A 23,358-nucleotide genomic window follows, 5' to 3' on the forward strand; every position below is an offset into this window, starting at 1 on the left:
TATTTGAGCCTCTGGCATTAGCACTTTCAAAGTAAATCTTGGCACCCTTATAGACGCTAGGTGTGCTTTTATTGCAGAAAACCCGAACAGCTAGTCTGAAAGTGTAGGAGCGGTTCTGGATGCTCTGTGGGCTGTACAAGATATTGTTAGAACCGAAATAAAGTGCTGAAAAGACTTCGCCCACTTTTTGTCAAACACTATTCATACATGAGGGCGTGTGGCTGTTTAAACGGCCTTCAGCCCTCACGTTTCAGATCTGGATTATCTCCAGTTATTGTGTCTCGGTACTATTGCATATCAATAATGAACATTTTAGCATGTTAACTAATGCAATTAATGAGCAGGTGTTATCTTGCTTACATACCTTAATGCTACAAACTATGAAAATCTATTTGAGCAGACCTTTTTCACAGTTAAGAATATTACAAAAATGTTACCAAAAAAAAGAAAAAAGAGGAAAAGCTAGAAAAATAAGCCACCAACGCAGTAACACAATAGATTCAAATCACTGCTTCCTGTCCAGAAGTTCTGTTTAATTTAATGCCAACAACTTACTCACCCTTCAAAGCCCTAACAAACTGTTGCGTGTGTGTGTGTGTTTGTAGCATGGAAAAGGAGCTGAAGTCGAAAAGAGTAGACAGACTTCAGCCTTCTATCCCACTGCAGGGTCCTACTATGGCAAGGTACTGACTTCACTTTCTCCTGAATGACACCATGCCTTCAGCAATGTTCTGCAGCTCAAGGTTAAAACAGGGCGGGGATGCAGTAAGTTACTTTGCTCCATGTAAACCTCACAGGATACATTAAAAGATAGAGGCTGCTGTGTGATTTTTGTCTCTCAACACTGCCCAGTAACTGAGAGTGGATAAAAGTAGAAGTATGTCTGTAAAAAAGAATCACCGCTGTGCAGCAGAATTTCAGCTGAACCCATTGGCCTGTTAATGTAGATGGAAACAAGTAGGTGACAATATTTGCAGTTTGAATTTTCAGCTGTGTTTGCTATCAGAGCCTCAAAATTAGACCGTGGCCTTTCCAGACATTTTGAATATTTCAGATCTATCTTATCTTTGTTTTTCTTTGTGGGTCAAGAGTTGGAGTTGCAGGATGGATGGGAACAAAACTCAACTCTTTGTGTTTGTCTCCCTCTGCTGAGTGCAGTGCTGCTTTTGGCTGCAGATGTTTACACAAAAGGACTGCATGTCTTTTTTGTTACCCAAAAATCAGGAGACACAATGAGCCTGCACGCTTATTTAACCTGCTACTTAAAAAAAAAAAAAAAGTACATGTTTGTGATTGTTAAGAGTAATTTAGTGTGACTGACAACTTTAGGAATCACACGTGAAGCCATTTATCAAGGATCACTTTTACCTGTAATAACTTTTAAGTATCTTTAGCTGCAGCACAATATAAATTCTGTTATTCTTGTTTTCTAAAAAAAAGAAAAAGAAAAACAAAATACAGGCTTCTGTCTACATCTGATCATGGTCCATACATTTGATGCAGCTAGACAGGAGGAGCTTATAGGTGACTGAAGTGCAGCGTGGATCTAAATATAAAGATGAATGCCACTTTGGTCACAGGGAGTCCAGTTACCCACTTTATGCTCCGTGCAGTCATGTCTCTTACACCAGCACGTTGGTGACAACATCTGCTATTTTGTTTTCTGACACAGTTAAATATGTTGAGCATACTGCTATCTGCTGATTCTCTGATAATCTCAGTCTAGATGAAAAAGATTTTTTTTTTTAAAAGACTACCACATGCCACACAACCGCTGCAGGTTCACACCAGTTTATGTGAGGTTATGGGAACGGATAGTTTGCTTCACATGGTTGATGAGCTAGTTTTGCAGGTTTGATCAGTTGACACCTTGAAAGAGATATGTCAGTCTCAGAGGGAGTGTATAGTGAGTTATGAACAGCCTGTGTGTCTGTGTGCATGCACCATCATTGCACAATATGATCCTGGAGACACCTCATATCACCCTGAGTACTTTACCAATAATATATTAGGTACAATAATATAAATATTCACAGGTACAGATGGTCTCTAGCTCATAGTGGTTGTTGATTTAATCTGTTTTTAATAGTATCAGATGGTATGCATTTACAAGGTTATGTCCTTTTTAAAAAACAAAGCCGATGATGGGGTTTCTCAGCCCAGAGTGTTATCATCAGTATCGCATTGCATTGTTGAAAACAAGCAGATTATCCTCAAAGTGTGCTTTGTGCATAAAGAGCCGATTCACCACTTGTAGCTTTTTGCAGATCAAATAGGAGTGTCAGTTTCTGTCTGTTTGATTTAAAGTGATTAGCGGTAGGGTGCGTGATTGTCATATTTTTCCAAGGTGTGCCTTTAAAACGCTCAAAAAGTGAAAGGCTTGGCTGTCAGACTGATTCCATCACAGTGATTCACTCAGGGGCTGCACTGTTTGCACACCCCACCCAAGAACTACCCAGAGAGACAGATAAACTCACACTTTACAGGTGAGGTACAACCCCATAGGTATGGATGGGATTGCACTTTCATTGGTTTTCATCACCTTTGCAATTTAATTGCCTTCCGATGTTTCTCAGTTTACTTTTCATGTTTTCCACAGCTCTTCTCGGATAATTCTTAGAAATAAAGTTGAAAAAAGGGACCACACTGGTGAAGTTTTAGAAGGCCAACACCCGAGTTTTATGCTTCAGTCATGTGTTCACAGAGACACTCCCTACATTCCTCTTTAACACACTTTGTTTGTTGCTCAGGCCGTGGTGCAGAGAGACATGATGAAATCTCCTCTGTTGTCATTAGACAGGTTTTCTTTGGCTCAACTAGATGTTGAGATCAGCCAGCATCTAATCAGTATCTCTTCCTGCTATTATCCTTCGCAGGTTTTATTACTGCAATACAGAATAGAATTGAAGATTTCAGCTTCGGCCTCTTCTCTCATGGAAAATAGCTGACACAGGCAGAATATAAAAGTTGGTCTCTTGTTTTATATATGCAGTGTGGATAGATGTATGCGCCCATGTGTGCTCAAGGCTCGTGCACTATCATATATCTAGGTGTGTTCTTGCTAATATATAACTTGAACATTGTCCCAAATAAAACCGGTTTCTGTTTTAGGTATGCTGAGAAAATTCTTTAACACCACACACCTGCCTGTGCGTGCATATCTTCGTGCATGTGTGCCCCCGTGTGCGTTAAAACTGGATCCGTTTCCCCAAGCAGAATCTCACATGTTGCCCCCCTTTAAGTGGGTGTCAGCCCATGGTCAGCTCACTTCCTAGTATAGCCCGGAGAGTTACGCCCCTCCCGGTTGTGACTTCCACATCAGATCCTCTTCTCCCTGACTACGCCCAGTTTAGTCCTTCTGCCCTCCCCTTTTCTCTGTCTGGGTCCATTCCCCGTTTGCTGCCGGGAAACATGCTGCAAGCCGACAGACAAGGCAGAGGCTGACACACGCGCGCACACACACACACTCACACAAACCAACACTCGGAGACACGTTCAGCCAACATGGGTCAGATACTGAGCTGGATCCGAGGCCCACGGGACACCCCGGCTCTGCAGGATGTGGCAGTGGAGGAGCAGGTGTGTAGTAAAAGTGTGTCTGCGTGCTTGTGTAATGGTATGTGCTGAGTAACAAAAGTGTCCACGTGTGTTTTGTTTTGTTTGTGACCCCCCCCCCCTTTAGATATAAAAGCATATCTGCTGTTACTGTTTTGTTAGCTGTCCTAGTCTTTTGTGTACTGTATGTTTAACAAAGGACTTATAAGGGAAACTCACACGAGGGGGAAAACCGTCTTGGAGCCAGTCCAAATCCGGCCACAGTCTCTCTCTGCTGGAATGTCTGAGGCTCCCGGTCAGCCTCTGTGAGTTCAGTGTTCTTGCTGTAGTGGGATATTAAACCAGGCTGCACGAAGGCCTCCAGTATTTGCTATGAGGTGCTTAAACCATCAAACTACATGGGAAACTGATAGACTCCTATAAGTGATAATTGTTGTTTTGAAGGATATACCAGTTTTTTCTTTGTGAAGGCTCCCACCCCAAATAGCATTCTCCTGTGATAATCCAAAGCTGCAGATGGAGCTATCTGAAAGGGTGTGTTTAGCTGGAATGAGCTTAAGTGCTCTGTTTTTTATTTGGACAAGTTAAAGTTGAATGCAATGTAGGTCATATGCTGCAGGGTTTTGTTAAAATTTCACTCGTCTGGCAGAGAATGTGATTGCATGTTGATGTGTGACAGTTCAGCATTGGCTGTCCTCATGTCAGTGCTCCGTTATCAGGGCTGTGTTAGTTTGCTCTGAGTCATTTTATGTGTTAAAGGTCAAAGAATAAATGTGTCCCAGGAGGCCGACTGCACACAGATAGCCTTTGGACTTCTGGTCAGACCATTTTTGTTGTGTGTTGTTGTGCATTTTCCCGGCACTGGGTTGCAGAGATCACCCTCCCTTGGGGTCTGGCAGCATTATCATGAAACTTAACAGGAAATGGCCACTGGGAAAATATATCTTGCCTGCACATGCATAACCATTACAACAAAGTCAAAGACAAAAAGGCATAAACAGGATAATTTCCTCAGTGCCAGATAGGCACATCCATTAAGAACTGAGGGGATACTGTGCGAGTTAGTCATGACATACCTGTTTTTACATGGCGTGATACATCAGAGGGCTTTACAGTTGATTTCTTATGAACTATAGCGTGAACTTATATCTTTAAATTGAACTAAACAGAAACTGATGGCTTCACAGATCTTAAAAGCCAGTTTCAGTCCATTGTTTAGTCACTCGGCTCACTGCTGTACTGTTCTGGTTCACGCTCACAGAGCTTTGTCTTGTTGTCCTTGGCTGCAACGTGCAGCCAAACATGCTATAAATACCTGCTTCATACCTGCTCTCAGTAGATGGACAAAGATAAAGAGACAATAGTGGTGGAAATGAAAAACAGAGCTAAAAAGAGATTTCTGGACTGGCATTTGTCAAGCTTGTATCTGCTTTGTCAAAGAAAAAGTTTGATCTGCAAACAACTGTTATCATACACATTCTTTATTTTTAAATAAGGAATGTCGATGATGAATTACCTACTTAAAAAAAAAAAAAGATCTGGGAACTCTTCTTCTGAGACATATTATTAGTTGGAAAATCTAACCCTGCTGGTAGGAACGTTGTGTAATGCATCCTGCATGTGGCTACTAGTGCTTGATAAACAAAACTAAGACCCAATGAAAAGTGTCACTATATAGAGCCATCATAAGTCACCTTTAAATACAATATCATGCTGTTTCCTGTTGCCTGAAGTTACCTGTGTTACTGTTGTATTATTCATATTAGCTTGGCTTAAGCAGTATTTGTTATTCTAGGTTTTTGACTTTTATCCTGTTGAGATGTCTCAGCCTCTTCATGTATTTTTCATCTTTAAGATCGATGTAGTCATGTGAAATGATCCCCTCGGTTTTACGGTTGGGCATTTGAACAATGAGTTACACTGTACGGTTCAGTTATGATGGACTATAGCACTGTGTGCAACTAGAAGAGAAAGTATTGAGCAATCACTGAGACAGTGAGACACAACTGACTCACTTGATTAAATCACAGTCTGATGTCAAGCATGCACCTAACTGCCCCCACTGTTAGGAAATGCTGACACTCAAATTTCCATCTTTCATGTTTTGATATTCAGCAAATCACAAACAGTTCAACTAAGGTGGTAACTAAGAGCCATGACATCATGACACACAGTGCCCGATTGCTTCAGTTCATGCGTCATAACCACCTCTGACTGCCTACTGAAGCCACACCTCAAAAAGATCATTTTAAACATGCTGAATGCAGGAGAGAATCAGACCACGGTAATAAAACCCAGTTTGCACTGGAGTGAAGGAACACACTGTGTATGCGACCATATATACACAGACACTTTGTTGACACATTTCCTGCTCAGCTAAATTAGCCTTCCATTTCCTGTTGAAGGTGTTGTTGTTTATCCCGTTGGTAGGTACGGTGCTACTTTCCATCACTCCTCAATACTCGTGCCTTCAGATTTGACACTGTGCTCTCAGTTTGGCTTGACACCTCATCTAAATGTTGCTCGCTGAATTTTGTTATGTCCGTTTTGGTACACCCGTCCTCCTGTCTGTTTACTGCAATGCTCGAGCAACAGCCTGTACTTGGAGCCAGATGACATTTGTCCGGACAAGTATGGATAAGTAATGTGAAGGCAGCAGACTCACGCTTGCTGGAAACTGTAATGTGATGCAGTGATTGAGATTCTCAGTATCACTCCTCATAAACACGCAGAAGAGGTAAAAATGTTAGCAGGCATGCTATGATTATTGGTAATTGCTGACAAGTCCCAACTAAATCGTGTTATTGTAGTTCTTGTTCTTATTCTGTCATGTGGCTGACAGAGTCGAGCTGTTTCCTCTGGATAGGCTCTAGCCCTCCATGACCCTGAAGTGGATGGCTGGATAGATTGATGACATAATGTGGAAATGCAGCTAAGCAAGAGACATTTATAGCTTAGTAGTTTTTGTGGTGATGATATTTCTATTTGTATCTGGCTAATCTGTCTGGAAATCTAGTTATAGTATAGCATCATTGCATGGCTAACACACAAGTTTAAATTCATGGTAGAACCTAATAAGCTAATGCAGAGGTAATTTTAGCTGAAGCAAACGAACCCGTGCTGAAGATGATACAAGTCTGAAACTGAAGCTCAGCTCGCTAAAATAGCCTCAATCTGGACACTTGATTTAGCACACTTCCTGTACCTAATAATCTGTAGTTTGTTGGCAGTCACAACAAGCTGACATATTATTTTAAAAAAAGGATTATTACAAATATTTCTCTACTTTTCCTAGAAATAAAGCAACTTTGAGCAGATGTAATGTTTTCCCTGAAGCTTTTTTGCTTCACTTTTTTCAAACTGTCCCTATTGATGTCTCTGTGACTGAAATGTTTCACAGTAAGTGTGGCTCGCTTTACAACTGAAAGGCCGGTGAATGCTACTCTATTCTGCATGTTGAAGTATCTTTGGACAAGACACTAAATCCCAAGTTATCCTCAATACATCCACGAGTGTGTGTGTAAATGTTAGACAAGGTGCTGTGGTATGAAGCTTGTAGTAAAAATGATTTGAGTGCTCAGAGTAGAAGCGTGCTATTTAAGCAGCAACCACTGGTTGCTAGCATTGACCACTTGTCATGCTTCTGGCTGGAAGCAAAGTGTGTTTCTCAGATTTACCTCGGTCAAACTTGCAGGCTGTTGCTCCTGAAAACACTGCTGCCAAAACAATGAGCTAAAAGAGGATGCAGAGCTGTTGTGTTTGGTTAGGTTAATCACTACAAAAGCAAATGCATCCTTTTGATTTGACTTCACTGTGTTTATTTAGAAAAATATACGATTAGAATTTGTCAAGTTCCTCAGGCCACTCCTCTACATTTTTTTCTGGCTGTTTGTGCACAGTCAGCACAACACTCACTGGTTTTCCATTTGCACTTTTTAAGTGCTTCCTCGTATCTGGTTCACACTGAGTGCACAGATTGTGTATGGCTGCTCCTGCTCCTAATCAGACCTGATTCACACGCTCTTTCATAACAGCTAGAACTTTCTGGCAAAACACGTTTCTACTAGTCTAATCTCTCTGCAGAGTTCCAATTGATTTGACCTCAAACTTTTGCCAATACAAATATCCCACATTAGTCTTTGCTTAAAGTCTTAGTTTAGGACATGTGATACCATACAGCCTCCCACCAAGTTTGCCTGTGAACTCCTAGAAACAGAGAAACTAGAACTAGAAACCTCCAGCCTCTAGGTTTACCGTTCCTATTGGTTGATTCCGCATGAAAGGGTGGGTCTGATGTTGTTAGTAAAGATAGTTGTTGCCAGGGGTTACAAACTAAGGCATTTAAGCATGTTATCTTCCAGAAAAGGGGGCAGGCTCTGGTGTGTTTTTGGAGTCAGTCAGGCGAAAGCTGTTAGAGATTTATTTTGAAGGGTCCCAGGACAGACACAAGAATTTCTGCCAGGGAGATGCCAGGGCAGGAGATGTGCAACACATTAAGAAAATCAAGAGTCTGTCTGCTTGTTTTTTTTAAGTTATTTTAAAACAAACATGGCTAAAGCCAATCCGATAAAAGCCAGCCCATAGCTCTCGAAGAATACAGCGATATGTCATGTCTGTGAAGGTTCTCAGTCATCCAGGTCATCGTAGTCTAAGGAGCTCGGAAAGAAAAGCGTCTGGACTTCTTTAAGTTGCTTGAAGACGTTTCACCTCTCATCCGAGAAGCTTCTTCAGTTCTAAGGTCAAATGGCCGAGAGTCCCAGATTTAAACCCAGTGGGAGTATCCCCCCAAAGAGGGACAAAGGACCCCCTGGTGATCCTCTAATCACATGAGCCAAGGTGTGAAAGCGGGTGTGGGACCTAATCAGCCAGGGTTTCGGGTGTGCCCATTGTGAAACCTGGCCCCACATTGTCATGTGAATTCCTGAGGTCAGATGGCCCAGGATGTGAGTGGGCATTAAGGCGTCTGGGGAGGGAACTCAAAACTGGATTATAGATGTCATGATTATGCTTACGCTCTGCTGTTTACCTTCATTTAATCAGATAATCCTGGTGATTGATTTTCAGCTGGCTTTGGCTGATTTTTAACCAAGTATGTTCATGCTTATGTCAAAGTAGCTTCCACATAGAATAAGAATATTTCCTATAATTCTTTTTGGCACCTCTATAATAACATTAAATTTGATGCCAAGTCTAAATGCAAAGTACTTAGAGTTGTTTTAATTCCCCATTTTAACTGGGACTGAACAAACATGACACACATACAGGCCGACCTTGTGTCCAAACAACAGTCTGCAAGTTAACAGAGCAGGCATGCACAACGGTTTCAGATGACACACATGAACACAATGCTCCTTTTTAAGTTTCATCTATATGCTGTTGGTGTTTTTTGACACGAGGGGGCGCTGCTCTCCAAAGCACTCGCCTCAATGCGTTTGACATGTTTGGTGGTGTGGAGTGCTTGAAGAAGTTAACATAATAAGGGTAAAGTTTAGAAGTTATTGACCTTTCAGCCAATCAACGCTGCCACTGCTGAAAGGTCCTGTTTAAAGAAAGGGGAAGCGTTAAACTGCCCCTCTCTCTTGTTTTTTCCCCCCAAAATTCCTGTCTAGCCTCTGGCCGGTATTTCCTGTCTCTTCCTTTGTTCAGGGCCTTTTTTGACGACCCGTGAAGAAAACAAACATGTCTGAACATTACTGCCTTCGCCCTTGAAACTTTGTCGTTTTCCCCCATTTTAATGTTCTTCTCTGTCTGCCTCAGGGTGTGGTTTGAGCTGCATGTGATGGATCCTCCTCCCTCCCTCTCCTCTTTTCTGCCTTTGTTGTTCGAGTAGCTTTGCATTCTAAATTCCAAAGTTGTGAGTCTACCCGACACACCCAGACTCCTGCCAAACAGCACTGCTGCAGAAAATCTACTTTCCTTCGTCACCCCTCAACTCTTTTTCTCTTCTTCACCTCTTCCGGCTTGCAGGCTATCATGTGCTGAGCTGCATCATGCGTCTTCACCTAGCCCAGCCCGACCCAAAGCTTGTTCAGTTTTCCTAGCACGCATCGAGCAGTGGGTGGGGCTTCATGTGTTCAACTGCCCAATCCGACCGAGCCTGCTCTGCCATGTTGGATGAAGGGGTGGAGCCTGATGCAGCAGGGTGTTGTTGTGCTGATTCAAAGAGGGCGGAGTAGCAAGTTTTTCACTGCTGGGTGTGTGTGTATGTGTTTACATGTGTGCGTGTGCATGACATAAAGTTCGAACTAAAGTGTTCCTAAAGCAGGGGTCTTAGGTTAAGCAGCCTGAAGAGAGCCTCTTGGTAGTATTCACAGCAACATATAAAGAGGATACACACTCACAGTCTGACCTATGGTATGTATCTGGATGGTATTTCCCTTTATGCTTGCTCTTTTGTAAACGCTTGCGTGGAGAAGCTTCCTGTTTGATACCTGTCACATCATTTTGGTGGCTGGTGTGTGGCAGAACGTTTGTTCAGATCAGCATTTGACAGTTTATCGCTCATGTGATCCTCCATGTTGCGGTAAGATCAGCGTGCTTCCCTTTAAGCCTCAAATTATGGAAAGTTGGCAAAGGACTAAAGATTTTTGTGTTAATCTCTCTCAAATGGACCTTGAGAGCAGTTGTTGCCAGTGTAACAAAATTTTTGTTCCAAGTAAACGTGAACAATCAACAATCAAATGTTTCATTACTGTCTATGTATGTGGCATTCGAGGTTGACACCTGGCTCTTTATGGCTTTATATCATCTTTTTGTGGTCTCCATACTGGTTTTTCTCACTGTAAACGTGTGATACAATAATCCTGATGGGAAAATGGAGTACAAACACTGTGAAGCACAGGGGTTGGTTTGTTTGTCTTGTATGATTAGGGATTTGTTAGGCTGCAGTTGTAATTTTGCCATGGTTGTCCTGTTTCTTGTCCTTGCCTGATGTGACAGTTAAATGCGTCACCACCTCATCAGAACAGGTTGCCTTTTAAAGTAAGTTTAGTCAACACCATTACTCCTGATTTCACCCAGCTCTCTTGAAATCTGCCCTCCAGCAATAATGCTCCTCCTGCTGCAGCTCTGTGCTAAAACTGAAACACTGTTGCTCCACTTTCTTTCCTTGTTACACAGCTGACTGCAGCTTTCGTCATTTCCACCACTGGTCAGAGGTGAGCCACTTATCACTACTGACCTTTTTCCACAAGTTGCCAGTGCTATTTTAAAACAGAAAGCTGAGGAGTCGTTTCCAGCCATTTTCACATATGCGTGTCTGTGGTGTGTTGGGTGGGGCCAGCATTAGTCATCAGTTTTCATAAGAGGGCAAAGCTACTGCTTCAGTCCCTGTTGTTTAGTAGGGCCTGGATATATGTACTACATTGTTCCTTGACCAGTGACAAATGCACAATATGGAGTGCAGTCTTGGTGTTTCATGCCTGCGTGTGTTTTTCTATCATTCATATCTGACAGCAGACAAAGGCCCGAGCAATAAACCTCAAGCTGACAGGCAGTTTCCTGTCGTGCTAAAGTGAAAGACTACCAAAACCTGTTGGTTTCAAATGGCAGTGCGCCGCCCTTGCCACACTGTCACTGCTGTGCCAAGTCATGTGACAGAAACGGTGTAGATCTAAAGTGCTGCATCTATTTTGGACACACTCACTTAAACTATGCCCAGCACTGCGTCTAGCTCTCTCAGAATGACCATGATGTTACTGGTGTCCCGTTATCAACTACGTCAGGCAGTGTCCTCGCTGCTTACCCAGTGGCTCTATCTATGGACATGCACGGCATGTCAGTGTTTGCATGTGTCATCTGTCTTACATGAAAAATGATCAAGCAACAACTGCCCACATATCACGATCTTTATATGCACTGTTGTGTTTCAGACTACAACTGCACTGAATCCCAGTCTACTGTATGTGCTGTATGTGTCTGACAAAAATCAATATGTTCTTTGCAAAACAGATCCATGCTAACTATTGAGTCTTTTCCATGCTTTGACTAAATTTGGAACCCTGCATCATTTTTATGACCCCCCACCCTCTCTTCTTTTACTGTCTTATGCATTTCTGTTCTGCATAACAGAAACACAGAATGCTGTTTAAGAAGACAACATCACAAGCTGCAGAAGTTAGTTCACTGTCAGAGGTTCAACCAAAGAAGCTCTCATAAAGATTGTATTATCTGCACAGTTTTCATATATGATGCATGGTGCAACGGTTATTTCTGTTCTATTGGCTGTTTTACCAAACCTGTATACATGTTGTGTGTATAAAGAATGAGCCAAAACTTAAGTCTGGACAGAATGGCAAGTGACATCTTGTATACTGTCAGTTCTACTATTGAGTGCATCTTCTGATAAAGGCACTATTGATCGTTTGGACCTTTTAAGTTTTGCTGTGCAGTATGCTCCACGTATACAGCTTATGACTCACCTCCATCAACTTCACTTTACTTTTACACAGTCCAATATATACTCAGATCAATACAATAAATACTTTATCAAGAAGGCAGAGATTTCCTAAGAGTGGATTTTTAGCCTCTTCAGGTTGTTTGGTAAAATGATTAAATTCCTCCCAACAAATGATTCTGAAACTATAACCCAGAAAAAATGTGGCCCACATCTGCAATCGTGTTTGGGCCACATTTGACACTGCCTGACCTCATGGCACCATAAGGCAGCTACAAATGAGACACAGGACTACCAAATACCGGGTCACATCTGGAAGACTCAGCACCTGCTATAAACCACGTCAAGCACGGCTCATGACATTTATGGAACACCTGGTCTGTAGAAAACAACTGTGTCTACTATGTTTGATCCAAATGTGTCTGCTCTGTGGGAAGACTGGTTGCTACTTCCTTTCTTTCTGTGGTGCGTTGTGGTTTGTGTTAACCAAGAAAGTGGTCCTTTCCCCCCACTCGTTGTCGAATGTGAGTGAACACACTTGGGTTCTCTTTGTCAAGAGGTTCTGAAACAATATTGATTCTATCATGTCAATATGCACCAAAATTTAAAAGGAAAAACTCCAGCTCTTTGAGTCAATGGCGTGAAAAATTAGGGCAGTTTTAAAGTCGAAAGTGGGTTTAACCCAGTAGTGAAAAGGTGTACCTAATGAGTGTACGTGTACTTGCAGTGTGCGTCTGCTGCTGGCGTAGTCATGAGGAATGTAGGAATGCAGAAGTCTGGAGTCACTACAGACTTCCTGAGAGTTTGGGTTGGTCTCAGGTGAACACAGAGGTTACACACGAATATTTGTTATTAATTTACCTAAATCAGTGAGTAGGCCTAATCCACAAAATGTTTCATGCTTCATGTTTTATTTAATTTGAGTTAAAGTTGATGATTTTTTTTTAACCTTTCTGATTCCTAACCGTAGTGCAGCTTTCTGCCCTCATCATCTTTGTTCATTTTTATTGTACATTAGAAATCCTTTCTTTCTTTTTTGTAGCATCTTCCAGTGTTGGCTTCCTTTAAGAGGATATCTCTTTGAACATCTCTTTAATAAATGTTTTCATGATCGTCTGATATTGACAGCATGAGTCACTGTAAACATACTGATGAACTCAACTATTTACTACTTAATTTTTCAGTGTATTATTTCTTCTAATGGATTGGAAATGAACTAAGAGCTCTGTCTGTTTGCCTACTGTACAATTATAAAAGCGGGTCGTGCTTCCTGGCCTGTCTTTGTCAAGTGGCATCTGTCAGTGGTGTCGGAGTTTTGCAGTGGTGATGAGTCACCTGTTTGTGTGTGGTTTTTAAGAATAGTTTCAACAGAGAATCCCTCATGAGGTAAATGCAAAAGCGCATGGACATGATACTAATTTATACAGTGATATGGAAATATGTAATTTGTTCTGATCTGTACAGTGTTACTTTTTGTTTTAACTCACTAATCTGTTATAGGGTTTGCCATAACGTACGCTTCTGCAAAAGAAAGTTTTGATGAAGTAATGATGTCATTCATGTGGTCAGTATGATTACTCTGATGACACATCAGAATACTTTTTGTAGATAAGATGGGGGAAGTCAATACTGTGATTGCCTGAACATCTTTAATCAAATGGAATTAGAGGTGCTTTTCACTGTTTCTTTAAATTATTCCTGTGTTGAATTAAACACCGCAGGCAAATTAAAGGCAGGAAAAACCTACATAAAAGCTAGCGCCACTAGAATGGCTTTAATATGTCTCTATTAGTTCTAGAAGTTTTCAGCAATCTCTTGTGCTACCATGAGAATACAAGGCTTCAAATATCCAATGCTACTTCTATCATTTTGTCATGAAAATATCCAAACTTGTGGAGTTGTTGTCTCACATGCAGCAAAATGCGCCTGACACATCATGCAGTACAGCCCATCTGTTTCTTGGTTATTTAAGTAACTTGGCAACGTTCAGTATTTACAGTGGTAACGGGATCAACACAACTTCCCCTTGGCTGCTTGTGACCTCACTTCCTCCTCTGTGCCACTTCCTTTTTATTCTCGATCTAAATAATATGAAGTTGACTCTTATAACTGTCGGTTCATATCTGAAAAGTGTGAAAGGCAGAAGGCATGTGACTTGTGTGTGCTAATCACGACCTGGATTATGACTTTGTGAGCCCGTGTGACTATTTGAGCACGTGAGGAAATCATTGATTATGCCGAGGTGCAATCATTACTAACTCAGAGTTCACCAAATGAAGATGATTCACATGTCCTCTGTCTCTGTATGTTATTTACCTTGACTGTCATTCACAAGCATACATATGTGCTTTACCCCCACCCTACCTGTGTAGCTGTAAAACAGGACGCATAGCTGGCTGGACAGGTTAGCTCGCTCAGAAGCTTATGTGTGATTAGAAGTAGCATAATAACTGGATGTAGTTGGGTTTTTTCCCCACAGAATTGTATCTGTTAATCTGTTATGGGTACTTGCACTTCTGTGCACTTCTCTTATTCTTTTATTACGATTATTATTATTATTATTATTATTATTACTATTATTATGAACAAATGGAAAAAAAAACAGTAATGCTCGCCGACAGGCTGGGCTGGGTCTGAGTCTACAATGATACAACTGCATACAATATATGGAGCTGAATGTGAAACAAACAGCAGTATTAAACAGGGTGGAGGTTCACTGCTCTGTATTCACAACACCTTCAAAAGAGCTGGGCTGGGCTCTGCAGCAAACTGTGCTCCACCTGGAGATCAGTATATGCTTCCAAAATACTGGACTACGTGCGCAACATGTATAATTGTTAACAAAAGGAAGTTTATTTTTGTACACGGTTGCGTATTTTAGACTAAAAGCACTCTCTTTCCTGCAATACTAAGGGATCTACTGAGTATTTGCATTCACAATCTTCACAATATTCTGAAGCTTGTTACAGGAAGAATCAAAGCGTCTGGATGAGCCTCACATTTAATGACTGCACAAACAGGAAAAACAGTCCAGGGGAGCAGTGCTACTGTCTCAGCTCTATGTTTCGAGGTTGTGCTGATATATTACCTGTAGCTTTTCTGGAGCCTGTGCGAGTAAACGCAAAGAGTCCGATTTAGATGACCCCGAGAGTTGGCTTTACAGAGTCCATCTCCAAATGTGACTGGGCTGATCGGGTCAGATTCCGATCCCAGTGCATTCTGCTTGCAGTAACACCTTTTCATTGACGTGCGATCCTTATCCAGATAAAGGTCACATGTTTTTACTGGGGGAAACTGAGTAGTAGTGTAAGGCTTTACTTCTTGTACATTTTTGCAGTTTAAAAAAACAAAACAAAATGAAACATTATTTGCTTCAAAGGCCTGTATATTTCTCTCAAATGTATTAAGAACAATGATCTTTATGACATTGCACCTTGCAGAAGGATTTCCAGTACTGTAAAAAACAGGCTAATAACTGATCAATATTTCAGATGACAGTTTTAAATGATAAACTACTGCCGTGCACCTACAGATAAAGCATGGGTCCTGAAACTATAAGTCCAGGAAAGTTTGCTTTGTTTAGTACACATGATAAAAAGTAATAATATCCCATACGTTGTAACGCGGCTTCTATAGATTGTTTTATTACAGCTCAGCTATGGGAAATTTAAGACAAAGATCAAAGCATCAGTGATACAATATGACTAATTGTTTCTATGTGAAGAAGTGCAGTGCAGAACAAATATGACTTCCATCCAGTATGCATGTGTGTGAACACTGGCTGCATGTCTTCAGCCACGGGAGTCAAAGGCCGATCTCTCCTGGTTCCTTAAGCAGAAAAATGTGAGCTATGTTAGCATTCAGCTTGCACTGGATGCCACTGGCTGGAGATGAACTTGTGAATCCTACATTCTTGTTGTCAGTTTCTAAGGTGACCACAGACGACAGACTCGTTGATGCACTGCTGTCAAACAGTCCCACCCCACAGTCAGGAATGTAGGACTTGAATCAAACACTTCTGACTGCTGTGTGATGGGTGTGTTTGTGGGCAGTTTACAGCACTGCATTTTTTCCCTTTCTTTCTCCCCATGTTAGTTTTCAACTTGAAAAGGAGACTGTATTGACCTGAACCTGTAACGATTACGATTTCAGCTTTATCCAGAAATAAGTCTTCTGGAATGTTTTGTTTTCCAAAAATATTGCTGTTGTGAAATCAACATGTTGCTGGGTGGTTTCTTGTGTTCCCTGCATATATTTGACTTCTGTCTCTTTCTCTCTGCAGTCGCAGTCCAGCCAGACAACACCCAAACCGGCAGCTCAGGTCTCTACTGGAAAGCCTGCACAGTTCGAGGTATTAGACATTCCTGTAATGCTGTTTAACTTCTTCTCCTCCTCCCTCAGTCTGTCAAAAGAAACTCATTTGTTGACTGCCAATTTGACCCCTGACCCCCCAGCATTTTCTATAGTACTTCTAGCATTGTTACTTTCTTTCCTGTTCCAGCACAGCTCTTTGGTTAATAGCAAAAAGAACATTTTCCTTTTCCTTCCTTCAAACTCAAGGCAGGTAACACCCTGTTTAACCCATTAATGCTGCTCGCAAACCAAGGTTGTCAAACTTTGCTGTTTGAATGCTGACTGGAATATTCTCCAGGGAAGACTAATGGAAATGTTAAAAGACTTCATCAGTATTTCAATCAGGAACTCATAAATTAAGTGGAATGTAACTATATTAGCATGTATGTGAACTCTATTGGTAGAAAAAATGTTGCAAACATCAGCAATTTTGTAGGTAAACGGTTTCCAGGTTTGAATGATTGCACAGCACATATATTTAATGACTTAAAAAAAAGAAGAATTGGGATGAGGTGGGTGCTTTGGAGAGACCATTTGAGAAGCATAATGTTAACTTGTCTTATTCATTCCAAAATCCAACAATTGTGTCAATCTTCTAGCTGTTGACTTGAGGTTAAGTTGAAGAATTAGAAGGTCATCCTCCTTCTTCATTATTACTTCATGCAATGTACCAGTACCACCGGCAGCATAACAGCTCTGGAGTGTGTTGCTTTTTCCACCATGCTCAACAGCAGATATAGTATTTTAGGTTTGAAAGCGGTTCCTCCTCCAAACATACCTCTTGTGGCCAAATAGTTCATCTTTGTCTCATAGAGTCTCATTTGTCCCATAAAACTTTTCTCCAGAAGGCATTTAGCTTGTCCATGACAACTACAAAGATTTCACTTCACCGTGGACAATAACACTGGTGTCACAGCAGTTTCCAGTTGATGGCAGGCTTGAGCCTGTTGGTTCACAGGTTGTTCCTTAACATCCTGCTCCATTCCCTTTCATCTGGAGGTGACAGTTTGGGTCTTCTTCCACAACATCACAAAGTAGTGACATATCTGATCAAACTTATGTACAGTTGTTTGAACTGATGATCTTGGAAACTGCATTTTTTCAGTTTGTGTGAATCTACAATCCTCCTCCTTAGACCTTCACTGTGTTCCTTGGATTTTCCCATTTTTCTGGGTATTGATGCATCGAGTGAGTGCTGTCAAACTACCAGTTACACTCAATCATGATCAATAACAAGAAGTTAAAAGGCATTGACCTTGTAAAGTTAAGATTTTGTAGAACATTCTGCACTGATTAAAAGGCAAATTAATCTATATATTTAAGCCACTATGTGTACTTTCAGTTCTGTGTGGATTAGAGAAAATCCAAAATAAATTCAAACATTTTCACCCAATACTTGTTTTAAGTTTTTAAAGATGTATGCTGTGCAATCATTGCACCCTTGAAGAAGAAAAGTTAAAAAAAATCATTTAAAAACCTGAAATTACCACAGTATTTATGCTTATGATGAGTATACGTAAACTTCTGACCATAACTGTATTTTATATAAAGTGTACTTCATTAAACACTTTTAATGACTAGTTTTTTCAAAGTAATAATACACTCCATTGCCTGTCATTTATCTCTTTTACTTACATACAAATAATGTTTGAACAGAGCCATAGTGCCAGCCTGAATTGTTTTCACACATCTTTCAGCAGCGGGGCTTAGACGGTGTATAGTTTGGTGCCCGGCTTGTAGAGATAAGGTTTAGTCGGATATTTGGAAGTGAGAGAATTACATGGTTTTATTTTAGACCTATTCACACACTGAGCTTATATTACTCAGTCATTAACCTTCACTGTAAGTATCTCATTGCCCTGCTTCCTTCTTTTTGCTTTGCCACAGTAAAGTACAACTGCTTATGTTTCAGTGTCCATGTGCAATGGGAAAGATAATGTACTGTGCTATAAAAAATATGTCCCTGCAGAATGTATGGTAATTACTATGAGCCAGTTTCTTGTCACATAAAAACACAACTATAATGTTCACCTATTAACCTTACAAATATGGACTTACTTGTGTGTTGCTTTTTCTGCAAGTTTAATGACTTGCAGAAAAAGCAGGTTATAATGGAAGCAAAAAAGGCTGAAAGATTTACTACATCTCAATTTGGATACTTTTGTTACCACAATTCCCTGTAGTACACGTAATGGCATAGCAGTGTTGCAAGTTGTGCAATTACCTGAAATGACAATCACATTTGACTGGGATTGTCATGCTAGCCATGGCATTTTGTGAACATTTTTAACTTATTAAGTCCCTGATTGCACATAATAATACATTCTTCTACAGTGAGTATGACAATTTAACACATATAAATGCCAAACAATACAACAGCACGTGAAATGATAATGCTGCGAGCTAGCTTGCTAGCACTTGCATCAGTATTTCTGCTGAGAATGTGTCCTTTTGGCTTAAATCAGTTGGTGAACCCTTCTTTTAAGCAATAGAAGGTATAAAACATGGAACCACAGTCACATTACCAACAGATGTGTGGAGCTACGTTATGAAACTGAGTATTGTTGCAATCACCGACATATCTAATTGCTCCCCACCCCCAAGCGTAACCAAGAAGATGTCATTTTAAGATATCAGGCTAAGATATATTACAGTAGGTTTCACAGTCTCTGTGGCTCTCTTGACGAAAAGTTAACTAGCTTTCATGTGAAAAGCCATGCACACTGGCAATTCTAGCATCCAGAGAGCAGTAAAGGAATTGCAGTTGATCAACTTCTCCTCACCTGGTGCATTGCAGACGCCAACATCGGGATCTGGAATGGCTACAAAGCCTGGGGCGGTTACCATGACAACAGGAGGAAGCTCTAATGTTGCAACAGCAGGGAAAGAGGCACCTAAAGCCAAACCAGAGGTAGATAAACTCTGGCGGGTATGAATAAAAGTGGTGGAGGCTTTGAGCGCTTTGGCGTGACATAACATGAATCTCTGCTTCTTTCTTTTGGCCTCAGCACCTCATGTGTGCTCATCACTAGTCATCTCTTTATGCGCTTCATCTTTGGTCATCACCGTTACGCAACATCTTACCTGTCTGTCTGTGACGTCTTTCTGGCACAGCCGTTCACTCATCTTGCATCAGAAGCTGGACTCTCACCATGCCACCTTAAAAGATCTGATATGACCTGCATGGGATGAATGTTCCTCACAAACTGTGACACTAACTTCATGAATAACTGTCTCTTTTCACTTTCTTTAAACACATGCTTCTCGATTGTAGACTAACACTACGCTGGCTGGTGCTACTGTTATTGACATGTCGTTTGCAGAGGCGAGTGGTGCTACTAGAGAGGTGTTAAAGGTAATGCCATCATGGCCAAAACTCTAGCTAGTGCTTTTTCTTTGCTTTAATCCAAAAATCTTTTAAATGATAATGTTTTTTTATTATTTTATTAGAAATGTTGTGAACTGTGTGTGCGGTATTTGAATATTTCATGAATGCAAATAAATCCCCAACGTTCACGAGGTACCAAGGCGATAAAGGCATGAAAAAGCACCAGCATCTAAACCCATACTGATCACCGGTCATCTCTCTCAGCCCTCGTATTATTTTGAAATCTTTTGGGTAACTCTGACCGAGCTGACCAGTGATCAGTGTAAATTTTCTTCTGCCCTGTTTTCACTAACACTTTAAAAATTTACACGGTGTCAGTACATCTACTGGCTTCCTTGTGTTTTTGAGTAATCATTTGGCGACATGTTTGTAGACTGCACCTGTCTCCCAAGCCAAAGTCGCACCTACAATTCCTCCCACTGCTGGCACTGCAGCAGCCACTTCTGTGGCCGCTCCTAAAGAGTCACCTAAGGACACGGCTAAGGTATAAGCCTGATTACTAATGCCACTCTGAGTCTTCACTGCCTCCATGACTCTTGGGGTGTATCTTTCAAGGCCTTCTTGCCTTTCGCTCTTCTTTTTTCTTCCTTGCAGTCTTATCAGGTTTTTTGGGGTTGTGCTTACTTGAGACTGTCCAGATACCTTATTAGCTTTAGGGGTTTCTTGGAATGCCTTGGAATTCCTTTTCTCCTTTTTGGATTTTTTTTTTTTTGAAGAACAAGGACTTTCATTCTTTACACTGCAGCTCTTTGCTCAGCATGCCTCTGCTCGTTGTTGCATTTCGTCATAGTCGACGCCCGTCCATTTGCAACATCGCATGCATCATCACTCGAGTCAGTGAGAAAAAACAAATGAAGAGGAGAGGCTTACAGTTTACTCATGTCTGACCCCAGTTTCATTGTACAACACCTCTAGATGAAAGAACATCATCAAGTTGGTGGAGGCTTTCTTTTCCTCAAGTCACTTCCTGTCTTTCATTTGTTTCTTTGGGTGTTTTGCATGTATGTAGCAGATCTGCAGTTTTACTTGACATGAACTTGGCCTGTAATAGAATCAAATCTTGTTGTATTTTAGAGTGCCACTGCTGCCACAGCAGTCAAAGCTGATGTTCCTAAAGTTGATCCTGCTAAAACATCAAAGCCAGCTGCAGCAGGCACAGCTGCGGCTGGAAATGTGTCTGTGCAAGGCAAAAAGGAAGAAGCTAAATCAGCGCAAACAAAGGTAGATGTTCCTGAAACCAAACATGGCAGAGGCTGTGTGTCAACTCTGCTCTCCGTATACTCTGCACAGTGATGATTTTGCATTCAATTCAATTCATCCTCTTGGTCTCTGTGTTTAATGAATGAATGAGGAAATGTTCTGATGAGGTGTTTTCATGGCTAGCAGGAATTTTTCACACCCATCAAACATTTATTTCTGGAAATTCTAAAGAAGAAAAGTCATTTCATTAAACCAATTAACTAAGAAAGAGTTGGAATTTCTTTTTTTTTTATGGCTGATAATTTCATGATGCCTTACTCCTAATAGCACAATGGATATATTGTGTTGTTAAGGTCTGTGGCCTGATTCTGGATCTGTGTTGCAGGTTCAGGCGGAGGTTACATCCACGGCAGCTAAAGGAGCCCAACAGGTAAAGACGTAATGTAGCAGTGCTAGTTTCCTTTGAAAAGCATGTTGCTTGCTCTTGTGTGCTGAGCTGTGTTGCATGCGCAGGCACCTCCGGTGGATGCAATCGACGAGCTGGCCAACATATTACCATCAACTGATCCTGTCGCTCGCCCAGAGCCTGTGTTCACGGGGCCAGAGGTCAAAGAGGTATAGCATAGCCACAGTGTGCAAGCATACATGTCGGAGTGCGTGTGTGTGTGTGTGTGTGTGTGTGTGTGTGTGTGTGTGTGTGTGCTTTAGAAAGTGAGCAGCAAGCTGCATGGGCCTTGAGTGTGTAACCGTGTAATGCATGTGTCACAGCGTGACATCACCTCTGAGAAAGGTCAGAAGTGTGGAGAAAGGGACGACACACTGCCTCCAGACTACAGATTCAAAAATACGGTCAGTGTGCACCACTTTCCACTGCTTTCTAAACTTTCTACCCAACCTCACTCTTTAACTTTGCTTCTGTGTGCTTCACTGACAAATTCATAGGGACTACTTTATGTTGGTAGGAAACTGTCACTTTTAGCTTATGTTCTTTAGACAAAGTTGCTTTACAGGCATGACTTTGACACCAAATTAAAATTTAGGACTGATAACTTGTTAGTATGAAGCAAGAGTGGCTGACTCCTGCATCTGGAAGGATATTTGATCCAGATTAGTCTGATATTTTCATGTGAAAATCAAGAGGATATGTCTTAGCCTTTTCCTATTCCTGAGGCTATGGCAGGAAATGTCCAATTCGACCTTGCAATATAAAATCTTGCCAAAATCTCAAATCCAGATTACATCCAAAATGTAATTGCTTTAAAGAAAAACCAAGCTCCATTTCTTTTTTTGGTAACATTTTCATGCAAATCCATCAGCAATGTATTAAAAAATGATCCTGCTAAACAAAAAGAAGCAGACAAACCAAACCAATATGCTTGCCAGAGGTAACAATAACTACTGGCATGTTTATTACATAGAATTAGAATTAGAAGGCCTTTTCAGATCTTAAATGATTTCACCATTTTATTTTTCTTACCAAGTGTAAAATTACTTTATACTTTCTAGGGTCCATCTCCTGCAGATGCTAAACCTGTGGATGTCCCTGTAAGTAAAGCTTTTGAAACTCCTGCTATCAGTTCTTTGTAGTCCAGATAACTCACACACGCAGGAAGTGCTGTTTCCACTGTATAATCTACCCGTTCCTCTTGGGTGGAGAATGTGTTGGGTGTTGTCCTAACAAACCACCTTCTCCGTTTGAGCTTGTTGGCTCCTGTCCGACCAAACCCAAACACTCACAAATATATGTGCCCTGTCACATGCACACTTACATTGTGCACAGTGATACACCAGTTAAACAGTTTGCTATCAGCACGAGTGTTCATAGTTACTCACACTCACTAACACACCCACATTTGCATCATAGCTGACTCCCACTTTGGCCTCCTGGCATGGAAGAAGCTTTTTTGGTTCAGTGTCTCACCAAGTCTTTCTATTCTTTCTTCCTGTGTGAGTTTAATGGTTTCAATTTTATGTAGGTCATATTTTTGTGGAGTCAACGTGATTTGTGTCACCCGCGTCTCTTAAGAGAAAGTATTTGTGAGTTTTTGGCGTCTGTGGAATGTAAAGGGTGTGTCTGTACTTTTCCTTCACTGTTGGTACAAGTCTGGTTTGCATTATTTTGCCTTTTGATTTGGCCACTCATGCCCTCTAGTGGAACTTTGGAGTAATTCTTTCTGACTTAATTATTTTAGAAATAAGGTTGGTGTAACGCACAGTATTTTTCATTTCAGAAACCACTGAGCACAGACGCGGCCCTTGATTCCCTTTCAGCTGATTTTAAATCAACTGGTCAGCCTGGACCCAAGAAGCAAGAGGTCAGTCTTTAAGCATGAAGCACTTAGCTGCTACTTCCATTTAATGTATGTGCTGCACACTCCTAGTATGGCACCTGTGCTGTAGACTGTATTGGCTCCAATAATATCATTTTTGTCTTAAAGGTCTAACAAGTCTCATTGTGTTTTTTTTT

General features: G+C 41.1%; 1 protein-coding gene across 17 annotated transcripts in view; it reads left to right on the plus strand.

Moving 5' to 3' along the window:
• cast (calpastatin) overlaps positions 1 to 23,358 on the plus strand; it is a 32,376-nt gene that overhangs the window by 1,134 nt on the left and 7,884 nt on the right. For 2 of the 17 annotated variants that reach the window (XM_063474544.1, XM_063474545.1), the window contains exons 2-11: positions 606 to 683; positions 16,233 to 16,301; positions 19,101 to 19,214; positions 20,065 to 20,175; positions 20,766 to 20,912; positions 21,277 to 21,321; positions 21,405 to 21,506; positions 21,660 to 21,740; positions 22,398 to 22,436; positions 23,123 to 23,206. In XM_063474544.1, coding sequence (XP_063330614.1) covers positions 606 to 683; positions 16,233 to 16,301; positions 19,101 to 19,214; positions 20,065 to 20,175; positions 20,766 to 20,912; positions 21,277 to 21,321; positions 21,405 to 21,506; positions 21,660 to 21,740; positions 22,398 to 22,436; positions 23,123 to 23,206 — 870 coding nt within the window. Of the gene's footprint in view, positions 1 to 605; positions 684 to 3,375; positions 3,580 to 9,745; positions 9,910 to 16,232; positions 16,302 to 19,100; positions 19,215 to 20,064; positions 20,176 to 20,207; positions 20,625 to 20,765; positions 20,913 to 21,276; positions 21,322 to 21,404; positions 21,507 to 21,659; positions 21,741 to 22,397; positions 22,437 to 23,122; positions 23,207 to 23,358 lie in introns of those variants that run through there. The other 15 variants (XM_063474546.1, XM_063474548.1, XM_063474547.1 and 12 more) reach the window with 15 other exon arrangements.

Source organism: Pelmatolapia mariae, linkage group LG5 (genome assembly GCF_036321145.2).
Source record: "Pelmatolapia mariae isolate MD_Pm_ZW linkage group LG5, Pm_UMD_F_2, whole genome shotgun sequence".
NCBI classification, from domain to species: domain Eukaryota; kingdom Metazoa; phylum Chordata; class Actinopteri; order Cichliformes; family Cichlidae; genus Pelmatolapia; species Pelmatolapia mariae.